Genomic DNA, 24,699 nt, shown 5'->3' on the forward strand with positions numbered 1-24,699 from the left:
AGTCCCACCCCCATGAAGCATCACAGCTTCTTTTGTGTTTGCTCCTGGCCAGGTCACCATCTTAATTTGGGGGCTCATGATCCTGATATGGCTACAAATATTATTTGTGGTATACAAGGCGGCCATTCCCAAAGTACAATAATCTTGCAGACAGGTAGTGTTGCAAGGTCTTTTTAGGCCCTGTGGCTGCTGTGGTCATGGATTTAAGGACTATCTGGTTGAACATTTCTTGTAAATTATAATTTGGCAGATGCTTAATGAATTGAATACTTTACAGTTGTTTCTGCTTATATGCATCTTAGCAAATCAAAACAAATGCTAGTAGCATGTGTAAAATAGTATGTATCACCACCCTGATCCTCTATGTATATATAATTATAAAAGCACACAGTTATGACTGGATAGTTGATAGCTTCTAACAGAATGCAAGTGAGACATGCAATCCCTGCCCCTATACAAATGCATTAACTGCTATAAAGATTTTTTATAGTTTAACCCATGGTGACAGTGTTAAGGGGAAGCAAAGCCAAAGCAGCCCACTGCCCCCAACACTGAGTGGGCCTAAACTACCTCACAAGGGTAAATAAAACAGGGTAATCCCATAGATACCTCCGAGTTCCCTGGAGGAAAGGCAAGATGCGAAAATAGGGAGACAAGTCTGTTTATCTAATATAGGATGATATTGATATTAATACACAGAGAAATGAATCCAAGGAAAATAAAAGGCTGTGAAAGCAGAACTTAATGAGGACAAAAGAAAACCTCTTTAATTAGCATACCTTGTAAAACTTTACAAATGTACAGCATAGTGCAAAATTGCAGGTTCAGCACATCAACTTCAAGTATGAAAGCATAAAATAGCCAAGAAAACCAATCACACACACCACCTTTCAAGAAAAATTCATTGAAGTAGAGATAATCCTATTCCCCTTGATTTCCACTTTCTGTAGAAAACTAGGTAAGAGGGGTATAAACTCTAGTGAATCATTTTCATAATCAGAAAAGGGTTGGGAGCTAATTTGCTTCTTAGTCAATATCATTTTTAAAAATGCTGCACCTGTATCATTGCAAGTGGTGTCTTAAGAGAGCTACAAAAATGTATCAAACACTAGATTCTACAAAAATTACAGATTGCTTCTAAACAGATTGTGATAAAGCTGCAAAGGGAAGAAAATCATCTTGTCTACCCTTCATAAATAATTCTGCCCAACAAAGGTACGATGTGGAAAATCAGCTGAGAAGCGAGGGTGAGGGCTCTGTGTGCATGTACACATGTGCTGCTGTGTGTTCCAATCTGTAATGTGTCTATACTTTGGTATATAGACAATGTGTGGTGTGTGCACACTGTGTTATGTGCATTCATATACTGTGTGTGTGTGTGTCCATGTCAACTGCTAGCATGCAGATCCCAGAGGGATTGCAATGGAGTAAGGAAGCTTTTGGCACAGAAATGGTTAGCGGGCACACACACTGGTGCTAAAGCATTCCTTCTACCTGCCCCTTTATAAATCATCACTACCACTGAGGCTGTGCTTAATTTCTAAACTTAGGAAGTGCTAGGGTAAAAATCAATGCCTCTCTAGTACAGATATGTGCTTACTGAGGAATGAGGAAGGCATGTTGCACATGCTGAGAGGTACTCTGTTATGATATGAGGTACCATGTTCTAGGTCTAGGTTCTTCTAACAAATAGTTTATCAAGACTTAGCTCTTGTCTAAAATTAATTCTGACCTAAACACATTCTTTTTCTGTTCTAAAAGGCCTAACTACTGACCGGAACTGGCTTAATAGTCATTCTCTCCCCACAAATTAACCATGCAAAATCCCATTCTGAGTGGGTGGCATAAGAGAAATCTCAGTATCCTCACCAAGCTACATGTGCCAGCAATCTAGGGAAACCATAGCCATTAAATTGGCAATAAACCTGATAAAGTTTCAGTATAGAAGCATTGCAGTATATTAGTAAGTAAGTAAAAATTAGACTCTGCTGCTCTCAAAGTTTTGTAAAAGCTAAGGAAGCCAACTGATGCATTCTCACTCAGCAGCATATGTCTCACTTTCCCTTTATTTTCATCACACACAGTTTAAAGTATCCTGGAGGGAGTTTGTGTAGATGTGGAGCATGCACAAATCTACAGCTAACTAGAGGAATTCTGCAGTGACTTCAGCCCCACCGCTGCCTCCATAGGGACATTTTATGGGAACAAGCTTTCTAAGAGATAATCCTGTCAGTGGGTACTTCTGGGACAAATGATTTTCCAGATGTTAGGAATGCTGATCCAAATTCCTGCAAGCCAACCAGGAACTGTGTTGAATGCCATGTTCATCCTTGCTGGACCACATGGCAGGCAAAGGAATCAACAAGATGAGGGCGGAAGACAGTCCAAAGCAAGACTTGGCCAGGAATATACACATCAAACGTTTTGAAAGGTGCCGCTGCTTGTGCTTTTCTTTCAATGCTAAATCATGCAACCCTATTACATAGGAAGTTGCTGTCTGGATGCAACATCTCCCAAGGAATCCATCATTATCACTTTACTCCAGCTTAATAAAGCATAATGTTATGCAAGATAATCCTTAGGTAATGATTTATGTAAATATCCCTAAACAGATACATTTTGGAACACCATGTAGCACAATTAGATGACTAAAAATAACAGTCAAGTCCAGCAAACAACGGTTTATAAATCTGATTTCCAGCAAAGCACAACCTGTCAATCAGGAGTAAGCCCTGGAAAGATATGGTCACTTTTTAGCTCACCTCTCTGATGCAAATACCCTCCACTTTTTCCTTATTAGCCTTAACCATAATTCAACACATTACATTTGTATCAAAACTAACTATAGTTTAGATTAACCCTGTTCCCTTTTAATCAGATGTTACACACTAACATCAAACCAAAGTTTCAAACATTAAGAGAGGAATCTATATTAGCATTAGTCATGGTTTCAAAGCAAGCAAGCAAGCGGTAAAGGAGAGAGTAAGATGAGTTCATATTCCCAAGACTGACCCCGATATCTTGGGTTAATAAGTTCAGGGTAAGATGATAAGGAAAGGAAGGGTCATTTCAAGAGAGGAGAGGTTCCATGTGTTCTCAAAGCTGGATCCCACAAATGTATTTTGATCAGCAGGAAGTCAGGGCTGCATTTGTAGCCACAGGCCGTATAGATTTCTGCAAACTGCACTCACACTTGCAATTTTAAGACATGTAATGACTCTCCAAGGATTACCCAGGTTTGCAAAGGCAGGTGCAAATTGAAAGAAACAAATCACATACAGTACATCCAAAAACTAACAAATTTTCAAAGTTTGCTTTTAGAAATTGAACTTTGCAGGATTTAAAATAAATAAATAAATATAAAGGTACAACAATTATCTGTGAAGTCGTAACATTTTTTCACATGTTCAAAAAAACAACAATCCCAAATTCAACAATGTCCATAGTTGGGAATGCTGAAAAAAGTCAAGCTAGAAGAATATATATTAGAATTCTCAGAAGCACATCCATTTTTTTTATTCAACCCTCCCCAAATAATTATAATTTTAGCACAGTCCTTTTGTGTGAATGAGTAGGACATTCAGCTGGCTCCAAGCTAGATTTGGCATTTGCCAAGCTGGTCCTGATAATGTCAAGGATAAACTTTTTGGTACATTCATAGTGTTGCTCCTCCAAAAGTGCAGACAGATGCTTTCCAGAATGACGTCTCTCCCTAAGAACACAAATAGAAAATAGAGAATATTTCTACCAGTGCATCAGTTAACAAGAATTGGCAGAGATCTAAATAAAACGTGACATAACATCTACTCTCTCAGAGGAGAGGATGAACAATGAATAAGACAATGGTCCATGTGCTAGGTGTCTGATACCAAGCAACCCAGCCAATGTTTTTATTCAGGTTATTGGATTGCTAAGTCTTCGAATTTTAGAAGTCAGGTTAGGCTGCAACAACATACAGCAACTCACTCTAATGCAGTGTTTTTCAACTCTGTTTCTGTGGAACCTCTGGGTTTCACAATCCTCTAGCAGCTCTGCAAAATTTTACAATGTCCTACCTCAGGCACTATACATTCCCCTCTTGTGCCAGTCACACACACACCGACCGCCCATGACCATGAATCACAGAAAGACACCTAACTCACCAAGTGACCTTCAATACTTGTCTGCAACTGACTAGAATCAAGCCAAAATGAGTGGAAATTAAGGGCTGGTTTCACATTTCCAGTTACCATGCATTCACAGTGCTGAGCTTTTGATCCATGTTCACAAAACATTATCCATAATGCACATTTATTCTCTACTTTGTTATAAAGGACTACTGTTGGATGTATTGTTCCACAAACCATTTCTAATGCAACTCCAGTCAAGGGGTGAACAGCTTTGCAGGGGTGAAGACATCCCTGACCTGGCAAGGGTCCCCGGTGCGCAGACAAGCAGAAATGAATCTGACACTAAGGCAGGCTGATGTGAACTGCTGAGGGCAAAATGCTGTGAAATGCACCAAAAAACCAACACTGAGCAATGTGAACAGACCCTAAGATTAAATGCTTCTGGAGTCCTCCTGGCTATGCAAGTGTTATGTGCAAACACAGACAGTTATTGAGATGGGGCTTGCATTGCTGAAAATTGCACAGGCGGTAGAAGGAAGCACAGGAGGCCAAATGAAAAAGCAAAAAGTTCTTTCTCTCTGAAATGTCACAACTTGCTGAATTGCTTGCAAAGAGCTCCTAATTAGGGATGCTTCTGCCAGCAAAATCAGCCTCTGCATGGTAGACTGTCACTTCTCTGTGTGGAAGGTTAGCTATGAGCAGTACCTGAGCAAGAGGCATTAATTTGGGGATTTAACACTCGGGAGGACCTCTTATTTGCATTCTTCTCCAGATCCACAGTTGGCATCTGCATCCTGATGCAAAAACACAAACTACAACAATGCACAATTATACAAAGGCAGGAAGAGAGGAGGGTTGTGACAGAGAAACCAATCAAGCAGTAACATTACATCTGCTATCCTGAAAATAGCTGTTCTAGGTAGGCAACTATCATCACTAATGCAGAGAGAGGCTGTCTAAGACCCAAAGCAGCTGTGTCTGGGCACGTAGCTACTCTGTTCATGCTATTTTCACTAATACCGGTATCTTTTGTACATATTACTTGGCTGGTGAACGGCATTGCAAAATTCATTTATGGAAGGATGGCTGTGTTTTGGTTTGCATATTGTTCAATCTTGTGCAGGTTTGGTGGGTTCAGCTTTAAATGCAAACTGAATCAAATTTCTCCATCATCCTTAGACAAATTTTGGGCTCCTAGGCAAAAGCCAACCCAGTGCCTTCTAGTAAACATATCCCACACCCGAACGTATTTAGAGATTCACACTACTCACCTTAGAGAACATGGGCATAGCCAGGATTTATATTTGGGGGGGGGCAGGCTTTATGTTAGGGGGGGAAGAACCTCAGCTAAGTATTTTGTATTGATTAACTTGATGGGGGGGCTGCCCTTCCCCACATCCTCCCTTGGCTATGCCCAGGCCCTAGAAATTCTCCCCTCCCCACTTTTCATGGGAATGAAGGCCAGGCGAATGTGTTTCTGTTTGTATTGTGTGGAGGGACTTTGTCCGGCCCTATCTCAGAGTCTCCTTCAAGTTCCCCCCAGTTCAAAGCCACAGGTGTTTGGTGGTGTTCAGATGCCACACCTCCCTCTCCCATCCTGCACATGCATGTCTTACCGAGGACAAATTGGCCTCCACATCATTCAAATTCCATTCACTGGCAGATATAGTGGGATTGAAAACCTAAAACAAACAAGGTGTAAGATGAAGCATAAAAAACATCAGGAGGATATAATTTTTCTTCATTTGATTCCTGCTCTGCCCACTCTGGGGGTTCATTTGATTCCTGCTCCTGCTTTGGGGTGGGGGGAAGTAGGCTGTATGCCAATACCCTTCTTACCCCTAGATCCAGCAAGTGTTAAAATGTAAGGATTCGAATTCCTGGTGAGGTGATAGCCTAGGTAATGGGCCATTAAGGTAACAAAAGAAGTGGATCTGTGCCAGACAGAAAATGGGTGCGCCTCCCTTCCTCAACTGGTTAGAAAAACAAAGGCCAGAGTGGAGAGTACAGTGATTTAAGCTAGGAGCTGGAAGCTGGAAAAGAGGCAGGCTTGGAAGCCAGAGAGAGAGAACCAAGTTTGATTTCTCCTCAAATCTAAGGCTATGGGGGAAGCAAGGCACTATTAGGGTGTTAATGCTGTGAGCACATACACACACACACACCCCATTGTAGGCTCAGGTTGTATATATGTATATATAAACCATATATCCTAAATACATCACAGTCTCCACTGTGCCTCATTCCCAAAGAACCACGAACCCTGGTTAAATGCCTGGACCCCCTGGAATCTCACTCAGATATTGGGGTGGAGTGAAACTGTTTAATTAATTCTACAGGTAGGATCTCAATCACGGTGATTTCTGTTATTCAGACTGTAGGAAACAGTTTTTGCCAATTCTTTAAAAACATCTCTAGAGAAGAAGAAGAAGAAGAAAGAAGAAAGAAGAAAGAAGAAAGAAGAAAGAAGAAGAAGAAGAAGAAGAAGAAGAAAGCTATAAAATAAAGTAGACGTGGGTATTCTGCAGCCCCTGGAGGCCCTCAGAGCAGCCTGTGTGGGTGACCAAGCAACTAAATTCCACCTGTGGCTGAATTTTGTTGACTCAAACTCTCTGTGCACCGGAGGGGGGCAGGCTAGGAAGAGTGTGATTGTGATGGGAACATATTGCGGCGCGGGGAGCTCCATAAGTTAATAATCATGTATTGTGTACATTTCTTTCTTTTGCCTGAAATTTTCTAAAAGGAAAGGAAATGCCCAAATTTTGCTTACTCATATTTCATTAGCCAAATTTCTGGGTTAAAAATAATTAGATGTTGGTGCTGGAAGGTGCACTTTTGCATTCATTTTAATTCCACAAATCTCTGCCAGTTAGTGAGCTTAACTGAGTCAGCCAAGTCTCAACATCTTCCAGCAAAACCCAATCATCTCAAAGCGTATCTTTTACCATTTACCATTCAGAAACCAGTTAGTTCAATGTAAGGAGTTTATGGATTTGAAGAATTGTATCTGCTCTAAGGGCAACTTCTACAACTTTGAAAAACAAGAATGATGGAACTGTAAAACTCTTGTCATGGTTAGACAAAAACTTACATCCAAAGTAGTGGCAGCTTCGAGATTATACTGCTGGTTTCTTAGAAGGATCTGAAGGCCTTCCAGATTCAAATCAGCACCATCTAAAGGATCAGAGATTTCTGCTCTGTGAAAACACAAGAGGAACTGAGATTCAGGTTAAGCATTTGTATAACAGGTGGATCAACACTCTTTCCCTCCGTCTGTTGTCCAAGAAACAAAAAGCAAGGGCATGGTGTTTTGTCTTCCCCCATTTTATCTTCATAACAAGTTTCTGAAGGAAGTTATAGGATTATCCTATGAGTCTCATGCCGGGAGCCGCTTCCTAGCTTAACCTGAAATTAGGTTAAGCTATAGACCAGGAATGGGGAGCCTGTGGCCCTCCAGATGTTGTTGGACTCAAGCTCCCATCAGTCCCAACTGGAATAGTCAATGCTCAGGGATGGTGGGAATTGTAGTCCAGATCATGTAGAGAGCCACACACTCCCCATCTCTGCCATAGATCTTTTTGCTGTGATGAACACCTAAAGAATCAGTGTTTTGCTAGTTGCAAGCACAAGCAAATATTTGCATAGCTGCAGCTACTAAAGCCTTCATGCAATACTCTCCATCCACAAGCAATGAAACAGTGTGGTGCTAGAGCACATAGTGGCGCTCCTCCCCTCACCTGTCTAGAGGTGCCCTTCTGCCTCTTCTGTCAAGTGTCTGCAAACTTGCTGGCTGTGGCACATCGCAGCTCCCTCTGCCGTCTAACACAGACTGAACCATGGCAACAGGCAACACAGGAGGGTCTGAGCAGACATTACAGCCAATCAAGGGGACAGCAGGATCTGTGGATGCGGCTTTCTGCTCAGGGCTAATGGGTTCTTCCTTGACCAGCAGGAGGCAGGTTTCCCTGAACCAAAGACAAGTTTCAGCGCCACCCTGATGCTTTCTTCCTTTCAACTCACTCCAGGGCCAAAACTAGGCACACAGCAGAAACCAACCTGCATGAAAGTCGGTTCCTCCCCCATATCAAGGAGAGGGTGCAAAATGGAGTGGAGAAGCAGTGGGCATGAATACAGTGTGGTATGGTGGTTAGAGTGTTGGACGAAGCCTGAGAGGCCAGGGTTCAAATCTCCAAGCAGCCAGGAAACTCACTGGGTGACCAATCACTGTCTCTCAAACTAGCCTACCTCACAGGGCTGTTGTGAGGATAACATGGGGAAGGCGAGGGCCATGTACACTGCCCTGAGCTTGTTGGAAGAAAGGTGGGATATAAATGCAATAAAATAAATAAATATTGGAAGTGCCAATTGAGAGAATGGGGGAGAGGGGAATGAAAGGCAGAAGTGGCAGGGGAAACCTTTTTCAATATTCTCACTATAGGCAGAGTCCATCCTGCAAAAGCAGCATTATAAGCAGACGATTGAGTATAAATCTACCACTAATGCATTATTATTGCACCAGTGATGTAGAATTATAGAATTGTAGAGTTGGAAGGGATCCTGAGGGTCATCTAGTCCAACCCCCTGCTATACAGCCATCTCAATTAAAGCATCCCACATGCTGCAGAACACACATTGGGGGGGGGGACAAAAACCACCCATCTGGAGGAGCCCCTAATGGCAAAGCTGGCCCTGGCCTATTCAGTCTCCTGTGGCATTTATTTATTTCTGTCTCCTACGTCCATCCATGTTGCTCACTAAAACATTTGATTTTTCTTACCTCTCCCTGTTGGAAGTAGGCTGCATGACCACAGCATTAGATGGCGACACTTCAGTAACATCTGATATTATTGGCCCTCCGGGGACAGCAGGGCTGTTTAAGCACGAAGCAGGTTCTGCAGATGGCTGCAGGCAAGGATGGGGGGAAAGACATATTTTTTAACAATGCAACAGTAAAGCATCGCTGTAACGGTCAGCGGTGTAGTTGGGTAACGTTAGATTATAGACTTAAGTCATGTGTGCTTTATATAGTACCTGCACCAATTGGAGACTGGACTATATTAAATTTGAGACCACTTCAAGTCATAGAATCACAGAACTGTAAAGTTGGAAGGGAAGCCAAGGGTCATCTAGCCTAGCCTTCCAAAGCCGAAACCATAGCTAAATAATCCCTGAGAGATGGTCAACCAACCTCTGTTTAAATATCTCCAATGGAGGAGAGTCCACTCACTACCTTACAAGGTACTGAACAGTTCTTACCATCAGAAAGTTCTTCCTAATGTTGAGTCAGAATCTCTTTTCTTGTAATTTGAATCCTTTGGTTTGGGTCATACCCTCTGGAGCAGCAGAAAACAAGCTTGCTCCATCCTCCATTGGGCAGTTGTTTAGATAACTGAAGATGGCGATCATATCACCTCTTGGTCTACATTTCTCCATATTAAACATAGCTAACTCCTGTTCCTCATAAGGCTTGGTTTCCACACGTTCAAGTTTGTCAATATCCTTCTTAAACTGTGGTGCCCAGAACAGGACACAGTCTTCTAAGGTTCTACTTCAGAATGTATCCAGCTGCTAAAGTTTTTTTTGGGGGGGGGGAGTTCTGAGGCAGCAGGGCAGGGGAAGAGGAGGCTGCCCTCAAATCCTGCCCTGATGGAGCTACTGGTAATTGTGCTTTTTCTCTTGCCAATTGAATCTATACACATTGGTCTGGGAAGAAGGTCCCACTTAGTGTGGAACAGGCACACATTACATAGCAAATTCCCAACCTCCTTTTTGCCTTGTGATGCTAATGTCAGGACATATGCAGGAGGAAATCCATGTACTGTATGTGAAAAAGGGGTGCTTAACACTACCCTTGCACCCCAAATCTCCCCTGAAATCATTTTAAACTCTCCACCCTCAACACATAAATTACTTGCATAAACAAAGGTTTGGGGGCACATGTTTCCTGAAGGAAAGTGTTTTTTTCCAGTCAAGTTTCTTTAATTTGTTAACTTTATTGCTCAGTTTTTTAAACAAAGTAACTCCAAGTGACTTACAATACAAAAGAACCAAACAGACAGATACATTGAAACTGGGATAATAGAAAGCAAAGAAAAATCTAAAAGGCAATTCTATTACAGGTATTAGCCCCGACCTGGTGGAATGCTCTCTCAGGAGACTCTCAGGAGTCTCTCTAGTCTCTCAGGAGACTAGGACCCAGCGGGAGTTGTCATCTTTTCGTAGGGCCTGCAAGACAGAGCTGTTCTGCTTGGCCTTCGGACTGACTCAGTCTGACCCCGGTGTTACCCTCCCCTAAGGTTTTATCCTATAGATATTTAAATGAGGTTTCACTTGTAGATTCCTAATTTTAAAATTGAATTTTAACATTATATTTAATCTGTATTTTAATTGAATTGTTTCTTTTATGCTTGCTTTGATATTTTTGTTGTTAGCCGCCCTGAGCCCGGTCTTGACTGGGAAGGGCGGGGTATAAATATTATTATTATTATTATTATTATTATTATTATTATTATTATTATTAAACTGGATTAAAACATTGAGGCCACAGATAATTAAAAGCCAAAGGGCCTGGTGAAACAGAAATGTGCTGCCTACAACTCGCTTTTGCAAAACATGGAGGCATTCTGATTTAAATGAATTAGAATTTAAATTTAACTGAATAATTGATTAAATTTGCATAGATGCAAACAAGAATAAAGCAACTACTGTATCTTCAAGGGGTGTGTGGAAACATGACTCTTTTGCTTTCAGATGAAGCACACAGGCCCTTGTTTCAGCAGGGACCATTTCAAAAGAGGAAATGTTTCCTTTATGTGAAAGAATGCCTGCTTCTTCATAGATGGCACCTGCTGTCACTCACAGTGTTTGCAAGTATCTGCACTGAAAGGGTAACCTAGTGTGACAAAGCATGTGTTTTGCATACAGTAAGTCCCAGGTTCAATCCCTGGCATCTCTAGTAAGGGCTGGAGAAGTCTACTGTCTGAAATCCCAGAGAGCTTCTGCCACTCAGTGCTGTATACAACAAATACTGAGCAAGATAGATCAGTGATCTGACTCGGGGGAAAGGCAGCTTCAGATGTATGTCTAAAAATAATTAAAAAATGTTTGATTAATCGCTAGCACCTTGCAAATAAATAAGAGCAGGCAAGAGCAGGACGTCATCCCAAACTCACCGACTGGATGAAATAGGAGTCATGAATGGGATCCAAAGACAAATGCTTCCTGAACTTTGTCATTTGTGGAGCAGAATTGCCATCATCCAGCATGAGAGGCCTGTTGAGAGAAGGAAGCCCAAATCCTTCATCTCAGTCACTCTGCTGCGTGACTTGTAAGAACACTATTCACAAGCTCACTGGTTCTTGGGGGGGGGGGAGTGCTGAATCTTTCTGGGGGCAGCTAGAGGAAAGAACAGCTGGCGCTTCTTTTGGCCTTTAGGAGGCTTCTCAGCTGATCAGGTGGCACTTGGAAACACAAACACATGAAAACTGCTCCATGAAGTCTAGGCTCCCCACTCATTCAAAGCAATTTCCACAGCACCAGCCTTCTTCAACCTGGTGCCCTCCAGATGTTTTGGACTACAACTCCCATCAGCCCCTGCCAACACTTGTCACACCACCCCTCGCTCACAAATACAGCAGCTTGTCCTCTGAGCCCAGAGCTGTGGGGTTGCTACTCCTGTAACTAGAGTCCTAAATTAGACCTCCCCTTGGTCTACTCCAGCAAGGCAGCTCTAATGTTCCTAGGCTGTCCATATGGCAAACCATCACAGGCCTTCCATAGACTTTGCATCTGTCTACAGCCACCTAATAAGCTCACCCATGACCAAGAGGCTTGACAGTCCCATTGATGCACCTCCCTCTCCCCCCCCCCCTGTAATGATATTACTGGAAAACCTCTCTGTGGCTTCCACAGGGGACCTTGCCTCCACTCCCCTTTCTCTTCAAATTTTCTTCTTTCAATCCCCCTGTATACCACTAAAACAAAGGTCACAGCAAGCTGACAGGGTGGTTCTCCAAAGGCACTGAATGGGACCTGTCAGCAGCTCTGACTCATCAGTTCCCAGCCCCATTCATTTTTCTGTCACCATGGTGCCCAGGTCTGGTGACCTACCACGCCACTTGGAGCTAAGCTGGGGGCGGGGGAGAGAAAATGAAGGGTGAGCCCCCAACTAGTTTCTTGCCCGTGCATGTCCATGCAGTCACATGAGGGTACTTACAGCTTTCTCTTTATTCCAGCATTGCTGGGGCTGGATTGGAGCTGGCCGAAGAGAAACTGAATCAGCTGTCAGGGGAAATCAAGGTCAGGTGTTTGTCAGTCAGCAGAGTGATTCAGCACTCCACCGTCCACCTCTCTGCTCACACAAGGAGGAGCTCCCTTCCAGGGGAAGGAGGGCTGCAAGCATCTGCTTTGCATGGAGAAGATCCAGGTTCAATCCCCAATATATGTAGGTAGTGCATTGAGAAACTCCCTAACCTGCAGTCCCGGAGAGTCACATCCAGTCTGTGTAGACAACACAGAGCTAGATGGAGCAATGATCTGACTTGATGTAAGGCAACTTCTTATATAAGGCAACTTTCAAGTTGCTAAAAATGAAGGACTGGGGCAGGCAAGATGACACAGACATGGCCATCTTCCACGACATGTATGTAAGCATACATCAAAAGTGTGCACTCTTATATGAATGCAGTGAACATTCATTTGGGACATTTGGGGAGGGTGGTCACATTGTTAGATGCTACCCTGCCCAGGGGCAACAGAAGGTACCCCAACTTTGTGCCACATTAGATCAGAAACCTGGGTGATTCCTGACATTTAATGTAGCTACACTGGTCCTGAAGCATCTGCACAAATTCAGAAAGTTTGTCTTCTTCAGGCTGTGAGGGCCAGGACAGATGGGTGTGTGTGTGTGTGTGTGTGTAAACATGAGGCTTTTGCAGGACTGGAATGTAACCTATTGTACAGAGGCAAGAGTCCATCCTATTGCTCCACCCACTTTTGCCTCTGACCCTGCCAAGCATTGGCATGTGGCACCTAAGAGGTTGCCCATGTGGGAATGCCACATGTGCGAATGACATGAGGAAATATGCCCTTTGGGTTGAAAAAGTTTCCCACTCCTCTGTGAGGCCCATCCGCCTCACAGAACCACATTCCCCAGAGTTCCTTGAGAAAGCCGACTGTTGACCATGTGCCAATTTCAGTGGAGCCAACCACCCCCTGCTCTGCAAGTAGCAAACACCCCCCCACATCACATTATTGGCATCAACAGAAACATTACCTTATTGATCACTTTCTCATGCTGTGAATGATTCTGCCTGAGACACACAACTTCCCTCCACAAAACTTCATTCTGCCTGAAAGGAATAGAGAACCGCAGGCTGAGGGCACAGTCTCTGAATGAATCACAGGAAACAGTCAATGCGCACTTGTAGGCTTTCGTGATTCTGGCAGCAATCTTAAACATACTTACGGCGGAATAAGCACCACTGACCTCAGTGGGACTTATTTCTAAGATAACATTTATAGGATTGCACTGACAATATGGAAATCATAAGGGCCAGTAACTTTTGTTTCTTACTAAAGGGAGGGGAATGTTGTCCTTAGAGCAACTGTAGAGTTTTATATATAGAAATCTAACTATGAGGCTGCATCCATTTTTGTTGTCTTCTCTCTATGGGCCCATTTGGACCCACTGCTACAGCTCCTGCCGAAATTGGGCTCTTGCGCTCACCCAAACTGGAGAGAGTCTACAGTTATTTGAATGTCAGACCTCCCTTAACCTTTGACATAGAAATCACAGGTTTGACATCTGGAGTAAAGATGGGCCCATATTCAGGTAACTGCAGTATCTTTACCTTCTGTGGAGGCAAGTCTCATCCAAAGAGGCCAAAAGTAACACTCCAGCTGCATGTACACAGAATTCTCCCAGTAGTCAGACTGGGTACAGGTAATATGCCATAGAATCATAGCACTGTGGAGTTGGAAGTCACCCCCGAGGGTCATCTAGTCCTACCCCCTTGCAATGCCATGATGCTTCTGGTAGCATTCACTTACTGCTTCATGTCCTGCACCTGACACTCCATTGTCTCTTGCTGACCCCGGAGGATCTGGATCTCATACAGCAATCTGCTAAGGTCTTCTTGGCGCATCTTGGTTTCTTCACTTTTCACAATGGATACCTGTAGAAACAACCAAAGAAAGAAGCAGAAATAGAAGGATAAATTGTGTGAATGTGTGAGGTAGGAAACACAATCCAGGCGCAGGCATGTCAAACCTGCGGCCCTCCAGATGTTTTGGACTACAATTTCCATCTTCCCCAACCACTGGTCCTGCTAGCTAGGGATCATGGGAGTTGTAGGCCAAAACATCTGGAGGGCCGCAGGTTTGACATGCCTGATCCAGGGGATGCTAAATGCAACCAAGGCCCTCTTCACCCAGTGCATTCCTGAGCTTTTGCAAGCGCACTCCTAAAAATGCAGTGGGTGAATGTCAGGGAAACAAATACATTTGCTGGCAAGTGTTATTTTTATCAGGTGATGACACCTTCCCTTGTCTGGAGCCTGGACTATGGCAGGGGCAATCTCTGATGTCACACGATCTCTCTCAGGTTTAGATAATCCTACAGAGCTCATGCTAGGAAAGAGGATGGAAAATAAAGCAACAGCAACAGCAGCAGCAGCAGCAGCAACAACAACATAATGCTTGTTCTTTTAATGGGTTTGTTCATTGAATATTTTAATTGTGGATGTTGATTTTAATGTTTTGATGCAATTATTTATAGCATATTTTAATCACATGTGACTATATTTTTGTAATTGGTTTTATACTTGTAAACCTATCCCAAGCAGGCTATACGTAGCACATGATCACAACAGACTAATAGTTTCTGTGACTTGTGTTTCCTACCTTCCTTTTGATGTGCTCAAGGAGGTGTTCATGGCCTTGCAAGAAATAAAGGTGCTGGAACTCAGTGTCGTCGCGTTCAGGCTTGACAAGCCCGCCTTGTTCAATGTTCACGACTTTCCTAAAGCCATCTAAATGGACAAACAGAAGCCTGGTGAGAAGCAGAAGGACTGGGGTGGGGGTGGGGCTGATTTACACATTAGGTATACACCTGTGACTGCACAAAAGTGTGGATGTGGCAAACACATGCTTGCGAACCAGTGTGCCAGTTCCAGAGGACAGAGAGACAAAATCCCAGATCAGCAATAAGTCTACATCTTCAATATTCCCACTATTCCCACTTTGTGTGAAGCCCCCAAGATGATGAGAGGCAGTGGAGAATTCTCAGTGTGCCTACCCTGCCTCTTCCAGATTAAAGGAGTCCCTTGCTGTGGACCCAGAAAAGCAAGTGGACCCAGAAAAGCAAGTCTTCCCCCTCTCTCTGTCTCTTGCTTCCTTCATGTTGAATTCTTGCTAGCTGCTGATATATAACTTCTTATTTATGTCGCTATTGTTTTTATCTCAATTCTTTGAAGAGAAGTGAGATTTGAAAACTGGTATCACCTTTAAACAGTGCTTTTTTGTGATGCTGCTCACCAGTACAGAGTACCTGGCACCTTTTTCTTCTTCTTTTGCTGCTCATGGCAGTCATTATATGTGAATATATAATAAACTTAAAAGTCTCTAACAAACATTAACTTACTAGGTTGCCAAATACATAAGTCGGCTCTAGTGCTTCTGCTTTTTAGGTTTGGCAATGTACTAAAACCACATTTAAAAACAGGCAGCCCTGTTTAGGGAAGTTTTTTTTCTGTGATATTTTAATTTATTTTGGTATTTGTTGGAAGCCGCCCAGAGTGGCAGGGGGAACCCAGCCAGATGGGCGGGGTATAAATAAATAAATAAATAATTTTAATCATGGCCTTTCCTCCATCATACAAGCAAGTCTGTACTTTCTAAATCTTGGGAATGTTACTTACACATGTTCAGTTGTCGCACAAAGCTGGCCATATTGTTGTGTTTGAAATACTTAGGCAGCACCTCCTTCGCAAATCGACTCTGATCAAAAACATGGAAGCTGGAACCATTCTTTAAAGGGGGAAAAAGAGAGAGTTAAACAATGTTAGCTACCTGCTCATTACTATAAAGCTCTAATGCTAAACTGAGATTCTACAAATATGTGAAACCGGATTCATAACAAACCAGCATTTTCAAACAAAGGACGGGCTGAAATTTGCATCCTGGCTGCCATTTCTGAGGTGTGTTTGTTGGTGCTTTAATTCACATTTAGATACTTGAAATAATAAATAATAAATAATAATAATAATTTATTATTTATACCCCGCCCCAGCCACTCTGGGCGGCTTCCAACAGAAAAATACAATACAATAATGGATTAAACATTAAAAGCCTCCCTAAACAGGGCTGCTTTCAGATGTCTTCTAAAAGTCTGGTAGTTGTTTTTCTCTTTGACATTTGATGGGAGGGCGTTCCACAGGGCGGGCGCCACTACTGAGAAGGCCCTCTGCCTAGTTCCCTGCAACTTGGCTTCTCGCAACGAGGGAACCGCCAGAAGGCCCTCGGTGCTGGACCTGTGTCCGGGCAAAACGATGGGGGTGGAGATGCTCCTTCAGGTATACTGGACCAAGGCCATTTAGGGCTTTAAAGGTAAGCACCAACACTTTGAACTGTGCTCGGGAACGGAAAATCTAAGAGCGAGTGCCTTAGAGACGTAACAATATTTTATCGTGACATTTCGGAGAGTCAACCTCACTTTGTCAGATGCATTAAGCAATATCTTAGTGGGCAAGTATAGAAAGGAGAAAACTAAGCTAAATGACAATGCAATGCAAAAATCGCAGTCAGTATAGCTTAACAATCAATGCCTCTTGGCAGAGAACCACAGGTAGCAAATGAGTGGGGCTGTGGGTGCTCCAGACCCTACAACTTACCCCATGAAGAGGCAGGGCACCCACAAATTTTTGCACAGGACCATGCACGTCACGGGTGCAGGTGCACCTGATGTCAGCATGCCCAGCACCCCCCCCCAGGAAACCAGTTGTGTAATTTGGATCCTCAGCACCTGACAGGCACTTAAGTCTGCTGTCTTCATCGTGAAACACCAACCCATAAGCAGACCTCATTGTTGCAACATCCTAGCTGATTTTTCTACCAAAATAATAATAATAAAATCCCCATCCAACTCTTTCCCACTTTGTGTATCATTTTGCCTGATGGAAGTTTTGAAGAACTGGAAAGGTTGCCACATTTTTGTGACTTCTTGGTTTGTCCTAATAAAATTTTCCTTCATTTTTGGAACTTTTTTTTCTTATGGACCACAAGGGCTTCCCTTGGGTTTTTTATTATGATCTGCCAACAATACAAACACTGTACTGTGTAATTAACTGTGGTACAACATCTGAAGGTCTTGTATTTTGTGTGATTATGTCTCTTTCTAACTGAAGTACGGTATGTTATTTATTGAAAATCTCAAAATGTGTACACACGGATACTGTGCAAATATGTATGTAGATATAACACATACTCTTAACTGTGGGTTCGTTCACACTTTACTCATCCTGCACCAAGAAATCTTGAGGCCAAGAAGTTTTCCACTTGTGCTGTGCTTCCTAGGCACAGATCTGAGTTGTTTTTTGTTTGCCTCACAGGTTTCCCTGGGAAAACACACTCTTTACTGCTAAATCAGAACAAACAGCAATCTGCAGAAAACCCAATTGCCATTTGGGCCGACTCAGCACTAAACCACGGGTTTTCTCTGGGGAATGCACCTGGGCAAACGGAAGCATGAACAAGCCGTGTGTGTGGATATCAATATGGCTCCTCTTCCCAATTATAGATCTCGGCACATTACACACTACTAGTTTCCAATTCTGAATAGGGATCAGGCTTCCTTACTAGAAGTAGAAGGTGGTAGAGCAAGCCCCCCTGCCCCCAATACCCATTCAGCAGGAATTGCGTCCACCACAATCCTTGGGAGTCCGCTCCAGAGCTGAACAGCTCTTACCATCAAAAAGCTCTTCCTTTATTGACAGCTGCACGAGTTATTATAGCTAGGAAGTGGAAGTAGCAAGGTGAATATAAAATGGAAGAGTGCTATAAAGAGGTGTGGGATATAGCTATTAATGATAAATTAACATGCGTTATTAAGGTAAGATAGGAAATATGCAGGAGAAATAATTCTAAGGAGATATGGAAGGTATTTGTAGAATTTGTACTGTTAAAACGGAAAGGGGTCAAACCACCGAAAGAGGTGTTGAATTTTTGAGAGGGTGGAAAGTTACAATGGAATGGTCTCGAGGGTGGGGGTGCACATTTTTATTTTTATTTTATTTTCTATTATTACTTTGTTAAATAAAGGTCTTCTTAATGTTCCTGACCTCCTTAGTCAGCAGTGGAAGTTAGCAGTCCTCCAGTGCACTGCTGCTGTTCAGACTCCAGTACTGACAAAAGAACATAGTTTTACTCAGTGCTTTTTTTCTTTAAAAAATGTTTAGGGGGTACTCTCATTTTCCTACTCATATTGAAACACTGCCCCTCAATGAGGCCAAACTTAGATACACAAAATGTTTAGGGATCTTTTCTTCTTTGGCAATCATTCGTAGCCGAGTAAGATTGTCTTCCATAAACAAGGTTTTAACAATGAGTCCGTAAGTGACTGTAGAGGCCAATTCTGGATCCACACGTCCTTCCACAGTGGGGACATTGATTTCCGGGCAGGAGCTGATCACGGTGTGGAATAGCCAAGCGTGCCTTCCTCTTAGCACGTTTCTCCCTTGTGTCCTGAGTTCGAGTGTCTTCAAAGCCCATGAGATTTGCCTTGAGACAGTCTTTAAACCTCTTTTGTTGACCACCAGCATTAATTTAGGGGTATGCATACCCCTGCGTCCCCCCAGAAAAAAGCACTGGTTTTACTGGCTGCCACAGTCAAGTGTAGTTCTATAGTGCTAAAGGAAAGCAAGTAGCCCACAAGCTTCTGTGAAATATGCACCTCCACTATTTTATCAAATGGTCCATTAAACAAACTTTAATAAATGAGGTCTACTGTGTTGTAGTGGACAGCAAGAGACTGATCTGATCCCAGAGGGACTTGTCAGCTACGGGTGGAATTGGGCGATTCCATGTAAAAGTCAACTTACAGAAGCATTTTTCATTTCCATATAGTTATAGTGTTCTGTATCACTGTAAAAATAATTTCCCAGTTTCATTATCTGAAAACAGTTTTTCCACGCGGCATCCAGCAGCATAGGACACAAGGTGACCCAGAATGTCTCTATTTCCCCAGCTAATCTTCAGTTAAAGACTTCTCCAAATAAATAGACAATAGGTTCATAATCCTTTATTGTATTGATAGTTTTGCTTTCCCAATTTGGTAAACAGAAGAAAATTTGTGTTAAGAACACAATCAGATGAGTTTAGAACAATAAAACTTAGTTGGCTGAGTGGCTTATGTTGGTCACAAAAACACATGCCCCCCCCCCAACCAAATGAAAAGAAAAATGTTCTGGTTTAACTTTATTCTCTTCTCTGATTTCATTAGCATCAAGATGTGATGCTCCCTGAAATGTGTTTTACATGCAAAGTTCTTGAGATCAACATTACTCCATAATGTGCCACTTACATAGCATATATGGTCATGTGTGTGATTTAGCTCCCAGTTCATACCTGCCTAACATCTCATGTTAGATGTAAGACAACAGATGTGTGTGGCAGAGGTCAGGTGGCATGACTTCTCCAAAATGGAGAAGTTTGGGGTGAAGGCTGTAAAGGGTCTTCTAGGCACAGAAAGAGCTTTAAACTCTCTGCCTTGCAGGGGGGGGGCTCTCGACACCATCTCCAAAAGCCCCAGGATGCTTGTAGACTAAAGGGTATTTTGTGTTTTAGTTCCACAACCCCTCATTTTTACAAAACACATACTTATACACTTCTCATGGATAATCACCTGAAAATATTACTTACTGAAACTGTCAACTTTGATTAGCATTACAATGGCATTTGTTAATTACCACCAATAATTTTTAACCACAAGAACAGTAAAAATTTAGATGTTTACAGCAGAAACTTTCCACCCCATGTCACTGTCCTATATTAACATGCTTCCCTGCTCTTCCTCCTCAAGCAAGTAGAGAACTTGGGAAACTTTCGACCATGGCTTGCCATGCTGTACAGATTCAAAACTGGGGCTAACAAGCAAGTTTCAGAAACCACAGTTTCAAATGTGGCTAGTTTGAAATTAGGACAGTTTATTGGTTCAGACAAAACACACTGCAGTTGACTAAAAGGAAATGCTTCTAAGTCCTGCGATCAGGGAAGAGGCTGGAGAGGATGATAGGTTCATTTACATCTTACCAATCCACAGTTTAGTGAGACAGCGGGAAAACCTCCAGCATGTTGCGCCTAATTAGACCCACATCATCAGGGTGTACTTGGCAAATCCCACTCAACTTTTCCAGGCCTATCATCATATATGACATCAAGTATGAAAAAGTTCAAGCCATGGCCAAAAAGAAGAACTGGGAATGCACATCAAGTGTACTGTACTCCTAATTCTTCCCTTTAAAGTCAAGTCACCTAGTGTTGTGCTGACACCAGGGTTAATGGTGAGTGCAAGAGCACAACATCCAGTCTGCTGGACGGATCCTTGTAAACAACAGTTTACTGTGATGTCCAAGTGCAGTATGAGGGAGATCAACTCAGTCCCATGTAGGATTAAACATTTGTCAACACATCATATTTGTGTGCTTGTGCACATATATGTATCTAGAGCAAAACAGTGCATTTTAAACTTTTTTTAAAAAAGTACAGTTAAAACAGTTTTGCAAAAGAACAGCATTCTATGTTAGTCATGGAGCAGACAGACATAAATCATTGGGTTTACATAAGTAAAGTCCATTGGTTTCAATGGCTCTAAATATGACTTAGCTGAGCACCACCCAATGTTTCAGAATGTAAATTTAATGTATTTTTTACTTTTATGGAATACAGTTATCCATACCGAGAATGATAAAAACCAGACAAAGAACCAGTTCTCAGTAAGAATTAGCTCAAGATGCAGGCAGGATTTTTTTTTCTCTTTCAAATTCACAAACAAGAGTGGTCTGAAAGGAGGGAAGAAGAGAATGAACCAAAGAAAGTACCCCGGCTCACTTTCTTTCCATCATTACTCCCAACCCAGAGATAAAACATCCACAGTGAAAATATGATTTTAAAATTCTCACCCACAAATCTAACTACTGATTCTAAAGTCTGGTTTGAGAGATTTAGTGGGTAATTTTATAGAAAAGTTCTGTAGATTTGAGCACCACCACACTTAGAGGCATTCAAGACATATATCCCATGTTCAGAGGTCAGGTAAAACTAGTTAAATCTAACTAATTTCTGCTTACAGCAAAAACAAAAAAACAACCAGCAAACATTATATTTTCTCCATATCAGCCAATGACCATTGACACACTTCATTATCTGTAATCAGAATAAACTAGCAGTGCTTTTAGGTTACAAGATAAATGAAACAGCAGCCAGTAATGTGCAAAAACTAATTTTTAGAGCCATCAAGAAATGCTTCACAAGCTACTAAAATGGAGCAACTGAAAGTATAACTGATCGGGAATTAAAATCACCATAGAAAAATAACCTTTGTGCATACCCTCCAACATTTCTTCAATGAAAATCTGGACATCCTAAGGAAAAGTGGGACATTCCAGGATCAAAGCAGAAACCAGGGCAGCTTCTCTAAATCAGGGGTGTCCCTGGAAAATAGGGACACTTGGGGGGGTCTGTGTGCTGCACCGATCCTCACAGCTTCCCCTTGCCCAACATGGTGTCCTCCCGATATTGCTGGGCCCCAGCTTCCAGTGAGCCAGGGTGTTTTAGTGGTTAAGTTAAAGTCTCAGACTAGGACCTGGGAGACCAAGGTTTAAATCTCCCACAAAGCTCACTGGGTGACTTTGGGCCAGTCACTGCCTCTCAGTCTAGCCTACCTCACACAGTTGTGGGGTTAAATGAGGAGGGAGAGAACGGTGTATGTCACACTGAGCTCCTTGGCAGTTTGGCCAATGGTCATAGATTATCAGGCAGCCAAAAAAGGTATCTGGAAGGCACCAGGTTGAGAAAGGTGGTGAGGCCCATTGCCTTCCCATGCAAGATGACAGCTATGGACAGACAGTTGTGAAATAAACAAACAGGTGATCAAAACAGCTCCAGGAACAACTCTATGGGGAAGGCAGCTACAATTTCATGCAAACAGTAAAGGTAAAGGTAAAGGGACCTCTGACTGTTAGGTCCAGTCATGACCGACTCTGGGGTTGCGGCGCTCATCTCGAGTTATTGGCCGAGGGAGCCGGCGTACATCTTCTAGGTCATGTGGCCAGCATGACAAAGCCACTTCTGGCAAACCAGAGCAGCACACGGAAATGCCGTTTACCTTCCCGCTGTAGCTGTACCTATTTATCTACTTGCACTTTGACATGCTTTCGAACTGCTAGGTGGGCAGGAGCTGGGACCGAACAACGGGAGCTCACCCCGTCGCGGGGATTCAAACCGCCGACCTTCTGATCGGCAAGCCCTAGGCTCTGTGGTTTAACCCACAGCGCCACCCGCATAGGGATGGTCAAATCTGACAAACTTCAATTTCTCATTTAGTTTTTTGCATCAGTTTACTATTCACTGGCATTTTGGTGCGAGTTTCTCCCAATATGCACATTTTTGCAAAACAATGTTCCTTAATATTTGTATATTATTTGTGTAATTATTGTAACTAATATATACATTCTTATGTGCACTTTACCCACTTTATGCAAACATTGCTTGGCTAGAGAATTTCATTGCAAAATTTGGAGAATTTGAAGGATGGCCATGTCTCGGTTCACATATTGTTTGGGAAAGTGCGAATTAGTTTTAGCTCACCTTTAAATGTGAACCAAATTGAATTTCTCCCTCTTCCCCAGTAGAGAACCAACTGATGCAGCACCATGCAGAATGAAGTGCTAGGATTCTGACCCACAAACTGTAGGTGGGGAGTTGCATTTCCAAGCGCTCCCCAGTGGAGAAAGCTCTTCACAGACAACAAGCACATCAAGTTTAGCACAGCCTTCTCCCTCAGAGATGGAGTCGTTTTCTCCCCAATATACTAAGCTTATTACATTCAGGAAACTTATGCTGGGAACATAGAACAAGCCAACTTGACACTCCAGCCCACCTACAGTCTGAAGCACTGTAGCCCAGAATTCCATCATCTCAAGTCTGTCTGATGCACAAACTAGACCTTACATTTGAGTAACCCCCACTGAACTCAACACGGCATAGAAGTAACTAAACATGCATAAGACTGGTTAGGTTAGGTACCTGAACAATACCAGTTTCTAGCTAATGAAGCCCCTGTAAGTTGCGCATGACACACAGTGCCCTACAAGGGCTTGTCAAACAGCAAACTAGCAGCTCCCAACGTTAGTTGTACTCACAATACTCCAACAGATGAGATGGTTGGTCTCAGGATCTTCTACCAATGTCCACAGCTTGGTTAGGAACGCTGGTACGTTGCTGGGGTAGCCATCCATAGCCAAGGAACTGGACGAGTCCTGCATAGTTTGTGTGTGTGGTGCTGTGACTACACTAGTGCCATAATCTCTTGCCTCACAGCAAAGCTCCCTTTCCTTTCTGTGCGTGTGTCAGAGGGAAAAACAAAACCATTTAGCGATCCAGGCAGAGCGGAGAAAACATCCTCCTCCCACAAAAATCTCATCAGCAGTGCTGCTGGCTCTCTTCCAAGCCCAGCACAATGGGCAGGCATGGCCAACCCTCGGGTTGAACAATGCACAGAATGAAAGCGCACCGCTATTTGCATTGCACAAAGCCGTGAATAAAGATGCAGCATCATGGAAAGAGAATACACTTGCTTGCACAAACACAGTAGGCCAGGAGGTCAGCAGAAGCCCCGGAAAGGGCCAAGGGTGGCTCCTGCCCATTTGCCTTCCCCATGCACAACTTTGAGGAAGCGATAGTGGAAGCAGACCTGTCTGAAGGCCACCTTAAGTTTTATTTCATTTGGTCTTTCAGCTTCTAGGCTGCTTTTCTTGTGGTTTCCAAGAGGACAAACACAGCAAGGAGAATTCCAGCAGTAAGGAAAATGTTTCAAAGTGTTTATTACAGTAGTAATAGTAATAGCAGAATAGTAATAGTAGTAGCAGAATTGAAGGTGTGCCACCTGGAGACTGACAGTTGAGGCGGTGAACATCATCCCTGTATGTGCCTCAGAGCCCACCCTCTGCATCTGATGCCCCTGCTCACAAGCAGCTCTTCCTCCATCCAGCCATCAGCTAAGGGCTTATCCACACTTACCGTTCCTCTGCTCTTTTCAAGCACATTATGTGATTTAAAGCTCCATGTCCGAGTGCCCCCCCTTTTGCTTCCAAGCTTTCCTTGCAAAAACCAACAGTTTAAAGCTCAGAGTAAACATCAATCTGTAGAAAACCCGAATTGAAGTTTGCTCCAATTGAGCTCTAAAGAGTGGGTTTTCGCAGGGAAAGCTCAGGGCAAAAGGTAAGTGTGGATAAGCCCTAATTGACTGCAGGAACCTTGGACCCAGCTGGTTTCAGAGCCATGATCTGCAAATACAAGAGCCCTAAGCAGATGTCCCAAC

At 43.0% G+C, this 24,699-nt stretch overlaps 1 protein-coding gene across 3 annotated transcripts; it reads right to left on the bottom strand.

Annotated features, from left to right (window-relative positions):
- Positions 1-741: 741 nt before the first annotated feature.
- Positions 742-23,783, bottom strand: HSF4 (heat shock transcription factor 4). Of its 3 annotated transcripts, none has more exons than XM_088672052.1 (13): positions 23,522-23,783; positions 16,025-16,133; positions 15,009-15,136; positions 14,157-14,281; positions 13,381-13,456; positions 12,322-12,386; positions 11,279-11,378; positions 8,884-9,008; positions 7,844-8,071; positions 7,198-7,303; positions 5,726-5,791; positions 4,815-4,903; positions 742-3,712 (listed from the first exon to the last, which is right to left on the bottom strand). In XM_088672052.1, the coding sequence occupies exons 1-12, from the start codon at positions 23,642-23,644 to the stop codon at positions 4,862-4,864; spliced, it is 1,293 nt and encodes a 430-aa protein (XP_088528178.1). In that variant the 5' UTR covers positions 23,645-23,783; the 3' UTR covers positions 742-3,712; positions 4,815-4,861. The 3 variants fall into 3 exon arrangements, with proteins under 3 accessions (XP_088528178.1, XP_088528177.1, XP_034976878.1); XM_088672051.1 differs by having other exon boundaries at positions 2,622-3,712; positions 4,815-4,921; XM_035120987.3 differs by lacking the exon at positions 7,844-8,071 and having other exon boundaries at positions 3,375-3,712; positions 4,815-4,921.
- Between the last annotated feature and the right edge of the window lie 916 nt (positions 23,784-24,699).

The sequence above is a fragment of the Zootoca vivipara genome, chromosome 6, assembly GCF_965207765.1.
Source record: "Zootoca vivipara chromosome 6, rZooViv2.hap1.1, whole genome shotgun sequence".
NCBI lineage: Eukaryota > Metazoa > Chordata > Lepidosauria > Squamata > Lacertidae > Zootoca > Zootoca vivipara.

Bases quoted from the DNA above. Each gene is read 5' to 3' on its own strand.
- HSF4 (XM_088672051.1), bottom strand. From the start codon at position 23,644: ATGCAGGACTCGTCCAGTTCCTTGGCTATGGATGGCTACCCCAGCAAC. The intron at 12,387-13,380 runs GTAATGTTTCTG...TTCCCCTGACAG, and splicing joins ATGAGAAAGTGATCAATAAG to CTGATTCAGTTTCTCTTCGG. The intron at 5,792-7,197 runs GTAAGTTTTTGT...TGTTTGTTTTAG, and splicing joins AAGCTGCCACTACTTTGGAT to GTTTTCAATCCCACTATATC.